General features: G+C 42.9%; 1 protein-coding gene across 1 annotated transcript in view; it reads left to right on the top strand.

Moving 5' to 3' along the window:
* The first annotated feature begins 2,329 nt into the window (after positions 1 to 2,329).
* LRPPRC (leucine rich pentatricopeptide repeat containing) overlaps positions 2,330 to 10,689 on the top strand; it is a 114,288-nt gene continuing 105,928 nt past the window's right edge. The window contains exon 1 of the mRNA XM_012450601.3: positions 2,330 to 2,478. Within this exon, the coding sequence (XP_012306024.2) occupies positions 2,330 to 2,478 (149 nt within the window). The remainder of the gene's footprint in view (positions 2,479 to 10,689) is intronic.

The following is a 10,689-nucleotide window of genomic DNA, read 5'->3' as shown; positions in this document are numbered from 1 at the left end:
GCAAATGAATTCATATCACAGCAACACACCAAACTATCCAATGGTTTCTCATCTCATTCTAAATTAAAATCAGTCCTCACGGCCACCTGCAACACCCTGCTTGATAATATGGCCTACAACTACCTCTCTGACCTCTAGGCGCCTCTCTACTTCCTGCTCCTTTCCCTCATCCACACAGACTTCCTCCTTAGAGTCCTCTGAATGGGCCACACCTGTTATTGTCTCAGGGTTTTGGTGTTTGCTGTTCTCTAAGCCTGGAGCACTCTGTTTTTTTTCCTCCTTCCAGAAAATTCTCCTGGCTTCCTCCTTTCCTTCCTTCAGATTTCTATTCAATTTTTTCCTTATTTAAAATATCAACTCTCTGGGTGTGGTGGCTCATCCCTGTAATCCCAGCACTTTGAGAGACAGAGGAAGGCAGATCACTTGAGAATTCGGAAACTAGCCTGGGCAACATGGTAAAACCTCATCTCCACTAAAAATAAAAACAATTAGCCAGGAGTGGTAGCTTGGTTCTGTAGTCCCGCTACTCAGGAGGCTGAGGTGGGAGGATTGCTTGAGCCCAGGGGTCGAGGCTGCAATGAGCAGAGATTGTGCCCTGCACTCCAGCCTGGGTGACAGAGCGAGACCCTGTCTCAAAACAAACTCCCTACATGACACTCTCAATCCTTTATCCTGATGTATTTTACATCTCAGTTCTTTTTTGTTTTCCTAAATTAAACTTTAAAGAGCTTAATTAGAATCTAGGGTTTGTTTGTTTTGTTCTCTGCTGTATCCCCAGGATTTCGAATACTGCATGGTACTGGATATATGTTTAACAAATACATGATAAATAGGGAATAACATATACTTATATATAATAACTTAAATAAGCATAACTTATATATGCTCAGTAATATAACCCAGAGTCAATCATTTCACCTTGTTTTTTGAGGGGCCTTGGAGGGGGTGTCTTCGTTCCCCCATCTCTCAAAGGGGAGGAGCTAGGTCATCTCAAAATACACATTAATGTAGCACATATTTAATGCGAACTACTGTGTGTCTGGCACTGGGTAGGTGTATGAACTACGTTAAGAGATAACCTACAATAAGTTGTATGACCTGCAATAAGAGATCCTGTATGATAAGGAGTTCGTGGTCCAGTGGGATAAACAGTCACAGGGAAATGACCGTGGGAGGGCTTCCAGAGGAAATACCCGCGCGTTCGCCTGGTGATGGTTAGGGGACAAGAAGGTGGAGAGGGAGTGGGAAGCTGTTCTCGGCTTCCCACGTGTGCACAGGGAGCCGATCCAGTCCGTAAGCCCTGAAAAGCAGCGACGTGTTTAACCTGCCTGTTTTCTCCCCAGATTTGACTGCAGTCTCTTAATTACATTGTTCTTTTACGCCTTATATGTATGTGGGCATTTACTGAAGGGAGAGGCGCAGTAGGACTGGAGGGATGGGGAAGAGAGTGAGTTCAAGTCCAGCTTGAAAACTATGGGACTAGGCCAGGCGAGGTGGCTCACGCCTGTAATCCTAGCACTTTGGGAGGCCGAGGTGGGTGGATCACCTGAGGTCAGGAGTTCAAGACCAACCTGGCCATCATGGTGAAACTCCACCTTTAAAAAAAAATAAAATTACATTAAATTAAAAAAAAAAAAAGAAAACTATAGGACTTTTGGTAGATTCATTTATTTCTTAAAGCGAGGCCTTGCGTATGCGTTTAGGGTGGGGATCCGCACATTCCTTTACGCTGTTCCTAGGCCCTAATAACCCAAATCCTATCATGTTGAACCTGGGAGGGAAACGGTAAGGAGCAAAGGTCCTCCACGGTTTCTCTGGCCCGCGTTTCTGAGAGCGAAGGCCCGTTCCCATCCGAGATCGCGTTAGCGCTGAACGTCAGCTGCAACATCTGCACTCGGGGGCGGGGAGATAGTCCCACACCCTGGGAACGCCATAGTCGGCTCTTCTCGAGCGTTCTCGTTTCTCGGTGTTTGTACCAGTTGGCCTCCCGTAAGCCTCTGCGCCAATCTGGGAGGAGTTGACCTCTTTCGACTCTACCAACAGAGGAGTACAGGGGTGCGGCGAATAAATACGATGACCAGATCGGAGATAGAAGACGGAAGAGAAACGCTTAGATAATGAAACAAGCAACATCATTCATCTGACTATCATATGGGGTCCCGTCTTCTCCGAGAAGTGCAGTTTTCCATCTTCCAACCTAAAACGATCCCTGGCTCCCCCCACATTTGGCACGCCCGGCGGTTGGTCTCTGCCACGCCGGGCGACCCCGCGGTCACATGCTCCTCCTGTCCTGGTGGAACGTGCTTCCCACGGCGGGGACGATAGAGCCATGGCAGCCTTGCTGAGACCCGCGCGCTGGCTGCTGCGTGCCGGGGCGGCCCAGCGCCTCACTCTCTCCCTGCGCCTCCTTGCGGGCGGCCCAGGCCGGCCCCACGTCGTCTCCTATCTGCCTGCCGCTCGCGCCAAGCCTGTGGCCGGGTGAGTGCCCTGGCCCTTCCTCCAGCCAGGCTGGGGCGCAGGGATACCCTGGGGTCATGGGCGCTGGCAGGGACCGGGTCCCGCCTGTGCTTACGACCCTCCTCGCCGCCCCAGGACCGAGCCTCCCCGGACTTCGCACCACACTCCCCACCAGGTGTTTTCTGGTGACAGGGTTAAGCGCCTTCAGAAGGTCATGGCTGCTGGCATGGCTTGCTTCCGGCTTGAATCCTGCCCTCGCCACTTCAGCCTGGGTCTTACTGTCCTCGGGGTACCCACGGCCAACGAAAATGAGGGGGACTTTGGAGACTGCTTTGGGGAATCGTCTGGTGGTCTTCTTACCCTTGGCCTGCTTTGGTGGTGTCCTAGGTGGGGTCACTGTTGGTGATCAGTAACCACCTAGCATTTAGGTATTGATAGACTTACCTTCTTGCGAGGGAGAGGGCGGCGGTGAGTAGGTTGGGAGTTTGGGCGAGCTACGTACGGATGGCTTAAAGCTGGACGTTTGATTATGATCAGTTTGGGCTTTTGCCTGCGTTTTCTTTAATGGAATTTTCCTTCAGTATTTACGAAGGTGTTGTACGAGTTGGGAACTGTCATGGTAGGATTTGTGTCTTTATTTGTTTTGAGACGGAGTCTCGTTCTGTTGCCCAGGCTGGAGTGCAATGGCGCGATGTCGGCTCACTGCAACCTCTGCCTCCCGGGTTCGAGCGATTCTCCTGCTTCAGCCTCCTGAGTAGCTGCGCACCACCATGCCGGCTAATTTTTGTACTTTTAATAGAGACTGGGTTTCACCATGTTGGCCATGCTGGTCTCAAACTCCTGACCTCAAGTCATCCTCCCGCCTCAACCTCCCAAAGTGTTGGAATTACAGATGTGAGCCACCGTGCCCATCCTGTAAGTGTCTTCGAATGAGTGAATGAGCACGTGCAGGGCACTCTGTTGGCATCTGGGGATGCAAAAGCAAGTTAAACTCTCAGTGGGTGTAAGATGTGCGAATACATGCTCTCGTGGTTTGAGGTTTATCAGATAGGTTTGGTATAGACTTCTGTAGTCGAGGGGATAAGAAAAGTTGATGAAAGTGTTGATTTGGTTATTATTATATTCTGACCGCCAGAGAAGAGGAGATAGGTGCTGAGGTTTTAGCATTGGAAAAAAGATGATTTTGAAAGACTGATGCTTAGACATTAATGTACTTTGAGAGCTAGTATAAGGACTGAGAGCCAGGGATCTGGGGTAGGCAGGGCCTGGACTGCAGCCTACTCCAGATTTATCTGCATTTTATCCTCAATTTATCATCATTATGCCATTAAACAAGTTACTTAACATCTCCAGGCCTCAATTTCCTTAGCTATAAAATAGGAGTAGTAATAGTGTTAGGAATATTGCAGAATTATCTGTATTAAGCACTTAGTAGGGCCTGATGGGTAGTAAGTGTTTTGTTGGTTACTGCAGTAGTCATAACAACTCCGGTTATGTGGACCTTCATGGACCAGCCTGAACACCTAATCTCGCCGTAAAATTACGTGGAGAAAATGATTTATGATTTCTTGACAATGTAGTTAGAATCTTTGGAATGTAGCCTACTTGTAATTTGGAGCCTGCCTATGTTTTCTTACTAGGCTTGAACAGTTAACTTTCAGAAATCATCTCTCTCAGCACAGACCTACATACATCTCTTGGCTTTCAGAGTTTCTTTTGAGAAAGTTGTGCCCTTTACTCTTCTTTTTCTAGTCCTTAGCATTCCTGTGAGGCCAGGGGAAGGTCCACATTCTCTTTTATCTTCACTGTTGGATTTCAGGAGAACTGAATAAAGTGAGAACACGGTAGAAAGGGAACATTGGTCTAGGTTTTCATCAGACCTAGGTTCTGTTTACTTGTTGCATAATCTCAGACATCTTACTAACCTGCCTGTTTCTCATTTTCATTATCTGTAAAGGCATTTCCCCCTTATCTTTGTAAAGTTGGTTTCTTGTCATTCAGATCTCAAATGTCTCTTCAGGGAAGCTCTACCTCAACACTCAGTCCAAAACATGCCCTTTTGTATTGTAGATTTATTCGTGGCACACCTCACTTGTCTGTATCATTACTTACTTCTGTTTTTTTTTTTTTTTTTCTTTTCTTTTCCTTAGTAGAAAGTAGGCTACAAGAGAGCAGGACTTTGTCTTGTTCACCACTGTGTTCTCAGGTGATAGCAGGCAATAAAGAAGTAATTGTTTCCTCTCTCTCCTGGACTTGAACACTCTGTATAGTCTCCTGCACCACAGCCTGTAAGCATGCCCAGATCTTGCCCACCTGAAACACAGAACCTTTCCTGAAATTCTGTTTACTCTAGAAGCTTCTCAGTCTCTCTTCTCTGTCCATACTTCTCAGTCTCTTTGATTTTCTCACTTTTCATTCACTTTCCTACCACTGCAGTCACACACAGTTATTATCTTATTTATTGATTTTTTTAATTGTACTTTTGAAATAATGTTTCAAATAATTTTGAAACATATTTCAAAAGTGCCTTGTGGAACGTTGCAAAGATTATTCCTCAAAGTGCCTCGAGGAACAGTTGCAAAACCTGGGGGGGACCAATAAACTAAAAATCGTCCTTAATTCCATCAGCCAGAGAGCCATTCATTGATAGCTATCCTTCTAATGATTAATGTATGTGTAAGATGTATGTTTTTTAAGTTTTTCAAAGGACCTCTTAATTAACAAATCCACTTTTTAAGCCTTGACTTCTGACATGTTACTCTCTCTGCCATTTTCCTTGTCATGAGACCCTTTTCTTGGTATTGAGGACACCATTTTTCTAGATTCTCTTCTCTTCAGGATTTGTCTCGTTGGCTTCGTTCCTCTTTCTTGTTCGCCTATTAAATGCTGATGTTCTTAGTAGTTTTACCTGTGGTCCTTCTGTGTTTTCTCAATATTTTCATTCTCTTTTGTGACCTTTTCTGTTTTTTAGGGCATTACTTGCCTATCTGATGATGTTTCTTCCAGATATGGACCGTCTACTAGACACACCCACCTGCTTGAGCTATAGGCACTTCAAAGCCAACACATCTCAAATTGGATTCTGTCTTCTCACATCTGTTCCTCTTGTGTTCCCTCCCTGTTTTTGTGAATGTTGCTGTTTCTGCCTGCCTTCCAGAAAGATCCTAGGGTATCTGCATGTTTCCCATTCATCTCTTACTCCCTTCACCCCCCCATTTATTGATTGCACAAATGATTAAGCTCTATTCGATCTGCTTTATTTGGAATGCACCCCTTTTCCTCCAACCTCATCATCATTCCCTAGTCTCCCTGGTAATTTGGTCATGTCATTTTCCTATTTACACTTAAGCATTGTGGTGGCTCCCGTTGGGTCCAGAATGAGATCTACTCTTTTTTTTTTTTTTTTTTAAGAAAGGCCAGGTTCCAAAGAGCTGATACACCAAGCTGCTACGTTTGGCTTTCATCCTCCACGCAATGGGAAGACACCAGTGGATTTTCAGCAGAGTAATAAGAACACTGGATTGATATTTCTAAAATAAGCATATTCTATAATTGTTTTAAAAATTAACTATAAAACAACTATAAGATAGCTATAAGAAAATAAAGATAGATTTGGCTTTGGGATTAAAAAAGGGTTTCTAAGCATGAAAATGATGAAAAAAACACAAATAAAAAGATAATAGACCAGATTGAAAAGTATAAAATATCTGTACATAAAAAAAGAACAAAATTAAAATTGTAACAACAACTTTGAGAGAAATATATGCCATATATGACGACGAATGCCCACATACCACATATAACAAGAAAATGAGGAACACTCCCATTGCAAATAGGCAATAAACCTGAGAAAGCAATTTGTTAAAGAACTGTAAATGGCCAACAAACATTCAAATGATAATTAAAGGGGAAAATGAAATACCCTGCTTCTTTTTTTTTTAATGAGAGAAAGAAAAAGAAAAAGGGAGAGAGAGAACAGGATTCTTGCTGTATTGCCTGGGCTGGAATGCAATCTAAAAAAAGGCATTAAAAACCTCTTTTATGCCGATAATTGTGCTTAACAACGGAGACAGGAAGGAATACGGGAAGAAAATAACAAACAGCCAACCAATATTTCATTTAAGTCTGTGAAATGCTATGCAAATGCTGAAGAGTGATGTACTTCCAATTATGTAGTCACTTTCAAAATAGGTGTAATATGATACTGAGAAAAATGTATGTTCTGTGGACGTGGGGTGGAGAATTCTATAAATATTCACTAAGTTTACTTATTCCAGGTCTAAGTTTAAATCATAGATGTCCCTATTAATTTTCTGTGTCGTTGATCCGTCAAATATTAACAATGTGGTGTCAAAATCTCCCACTATTATTGTGCGGGAGTTCAGGTCTCTTTATAAGTCATTAAGAACTTGTCTTATGTATCTGGGTGCTCCTTTATTGGGTGCATATATATTTATAATCATTAACTCCTGTTGTTGCATTGATCCTTTTACCGTTATGTAATGTCCTTCTTTGTTTCTTTTAGTCTTTGTTACTATTAAAGTCTATTTTGTGAGAGATGAAAGTTACAACTCCTGTTTTTCTTTTTTTTTGCTCTCCATTTAATTGGTGAATCTTCCTCCATCCCTTTGAGTCTTTGTATGTCGTTGCTTGTAAAATAGATCTGGATACAGCGTACCGATGGGTTTTGACATTTTATTCAATTTACCTGTCTGTGTCTTTGATTGGGGCATTTTATCCATTTAACTTTAGAATTAATATTATTTGTGAGTTCAATATTGTCATTTAATGCTAGCTGGCTATTTTGCCTATTAGTTGATGTAGATTCTTCATTATAGAGATACTCTTTATGTTTTGGTAAATTTTTGGGATGACTGATACTGGTTGTTCCTTTCTGTTTGTAGTGCTTCTTTCAGAAGCTCTTGTAAAGCAGGCTTGGTGGTGATGAAATCTGAGTGCTTGCTTGTTCGCAAAAAAGTTTCTTTTTCCTTCGCTTATGAAGCTTAGTTTGGCGGGATATGAGATTCTGGGTTGAAATTCTTTTCTTTGAGGATATTGAATATTGACCCCCACTCTCTTCTAGTTTGTAGGGTTTCTGGTGAGAGGTCTGCTGAGAGTCTGATAGGCTTCTCTTTATGGGTAGCGTGACCTTTCTCTCTAGCTGCCCTTAGAATTTTCTCCTTTATTTCAACCCTAGTGAATCTAGTGATTATGTGTCTTGGAGTTGTTCTACTTGAGGAATATCTTTGTGGTGTTCTCTGGATCAGCTGGAGTTGAGTATTGTCCTGCCTTACTAGATTAGGAAAGTTTTCCTGAATAATGTCCTGAAGAATATTTTCCAGCTTGGATTCATTCTCTTCATGACATTCAGGTATACCTATCAATCGTAAATTAGGTCTTTTCACATAGTCCCGTATTTCTTGGAGACTTTGCTCATTCTGTTTTTAACAACTCTTTCTTCTCTAATCTTGTCTTCTCGTTTCATTTCATTAAGTTGGTCTTCGACCTCTGATATCCTTTCTTCTGCTTGATCAATTCGACTGTTAAAACCTGTGCATACTTTGCGAAGTTCTCGTATTGTGTTCTTCAGTTCCATTAATTCACTTATATTCTTCTCTAAGTTGTCAATTCTCGTTAGCATTTCATCAAACCTTTTTTCAAAGTTCTTAGTTTTTTTACATTGGGCTAGAACACGTTCTTTTAGCTCACTAAAGTTCCTTATTATCCACTTTCTGAAGCCTAAATCTGTTATTGGAACGCACTCGTTCTCCATCAGGCCTTGTCCTCTTGTTGATGAGGAACTGTGATCCCCTGTAGAAGGAGAGGCATTCTGATCTTGGGTATTCTCAGCCTTTTTACACGGGTTTCTTCCCATCATTGTGAGTTCATCCACCTGTCGTCTTTGTAATTGCCTACTTTCAAATTAGGTCTCTGAGTGAACGTCCAACTTGTTGATTCCCAGCACCAAAATCTGAGCAACCCACTGCGCCGGCCAAAACAGCGGCATTATGATTCATGGTGCCTTTCTGCCCGGGAATCTCCGGTCTGGCTTCCCTCTTGAGTCCCTTCTTCAATCAGGTAAATGGGTGACTCTGCCTTCCCGGAGATCCAAACGTCAACCAAAAGGGGACCCAGTCCTGTTTACTCTGTACCAAGAACCGCCGTGCCGGGGTGCCGGCAAAACCGCGACGCCGGCCACAAGAGTTGCCCTGGCAACCTGTGGGGCTCCTCCACTGGGAATCTTCCAGTCCATGGGAATCTTCCGGTTCGTCTGAAAGTGTGGCATCCTCTCATTTTGTGCACTTTCTCTGGGAGCTACAATCCCGAGCTGCTAGTGATCAGACATCTTTGAGATCTAGACTCTTTAGCACAGGTGCTTTATGAGCTGGAGTTGCCTCTGGAGCCTCACCTCTTGTGAGTTCCCTACCATGGCATCCTGTATTCTAGCCATACCTGACTACTACTTTGAAGTGCTCTACAGCAGGGTGGCTCAAACTCTAGTGAGCATGATTGCCTGGGGCTCTCCGTTAAAATGCAGATTCTGATTTTGTAGGTCTAGTGCTTGTCCATGGATCTGCAAGGCTTTGATGGGCCATGTTGTATATTTATTTCCTTGTCTTTGAGTGTGATGTTGACTCTTGGGATGTTCTCCCCTTCCCCCTTAGTCAGGAGTCCCCCATCTCTGTTGAACCTTACATGACTGCTTCTCCCATTTGACTGCTTCTTTCTTGTGCCTCCTCTTAGACCTTGTATCACAAAAGCACCCATTAACACTATTAACGAGTGTACTCACCAACACTCTGGAGCTGGCTATAAGTTCCTTGAAGGCAGATACTGTGTCTTACTCTTTTTGCTTTCCCTAGTGTTTAACTTTGTGGCATATAGTTGTCAAATGTTTGTTGAGTTAATCAGTAAAAATCTTAGACGTTGAAGAAGGAATATGGTAAACTGCAGGTGAAGGAATACTTAACCCATTCATGCGGTGCAGTGCATCTACACGAATTCACCCTAAGCTTGATTTCCAGCAGTGTCCTATCAGAGGACAAATGAGTATTAGTGAAATTATTAGACATTGGTAATCTGTTTTCAAAATTGTAGCACCAAGAAGTATACACTTTTCCTTTGTATTCTGTAGTTTTGCTCTTCATTTTCCCATTTCAGTACTTTGTTTTTTTCAAATAGTTGCTTTCTTAAAAACCAGCTTGGGACTCCATGTTTGGATCCACTTCCACACACTGTCTCTCTCTTGTGTGGAAGTTCTTTCTCTTCTTCTCCTTTTTTTCTCTTTCTCTACCTAAATAAATTCACTTTCTGCAAAAAACAAACAAAACCAACCAGCTCTTACTCTATTCTCTGTGAGGAGATAAATACTCTTGCTTTCTCACATATATTTTCCTTGCATTTCTTGATCAGGGCTTCTAATATATTCTTTGTGGGATAGTTTTTAGCATAATACTTGTGTACTTCAGAGGATAGGTAAGCTTTGAGCTAAATCTGTTTGGAAGTAGAACTAGACTAATGATTGGCCTAAAGGTGAAAATCACGTATTGTTCTTCGATGGGATGGTGTGATTTTTTATTTCTAAAGTTGGAAGAAAACTTTTAGAAAACTCTCACTTTAGAAAAAGCTTCTTCAAATGTTAAGAATCTGATGGGTTCAGCCAGGCACTATGGCACACGCCTGTAATCCCAGTACTTTGGGAGGCTGAGGCGGGTGGATCACTTGAGGTCAGGAGTTTGAGACCAGCCTGGCCAACATGGTGAAACCCTGTCTCTACTTTAAAAAAAAAAAGTATATGTATGTATGTATATGTGTGTGTGTGTGTGTGTGTGTGTAAATTAGCCAGGCGTGATGGCACATGTCTGTAATCCCAGCTGCTTGGGAGGCTGAGGCAGAAGAATCGCTCGAACCTGGGAGGCGGAGGTTGCAGTGAGCCGAGATCACGTCATTGCACTCCAGCCTGGGCTGTGGAGCAAGACTCCATCTCAATTAAAAAAACAAAAGAACCAGATGGGTCCTTTGGAGTTGTGAAATCTGTAAGATTCAGCTTCTTCAATACAGTATATAGAGTATAGATTTATGAATCACAAGGCTAGACAGGCACATGTACAGCTATTAGACATGTGCTGTCCGTAAGAGAAGAATGTAGTATTGTGGTATTTCAAAGAGAAGAGCAGTCACATTTGTTTTGTGGCGGGGGACATTTGCGTTTTAGAGAACACATGGTAATGG

This window comes from Aotus nancymaae, unplaced genomic scaffold (assembly GCF_030222135.1).
Source record: "Aotus nancymaae isolate 86718 unplaced genomic scaffold, 86718_ANA_hifiasm-v0.15.2.pri h1tg000057l, whole genome shotgun sequence".
In the NCBI taxonomy this organism is placed as follows: domain Eukaryota; kingdom Metazoa; phylum Chordata; class Mammalia; order Primates; family Aotidae; genus Aotus; species Aotus nancymaae.
Note: the sequence above shows the minus strand (reverse complement) of the source record. Positions and strands in the feature narration are given on the sequence as shown.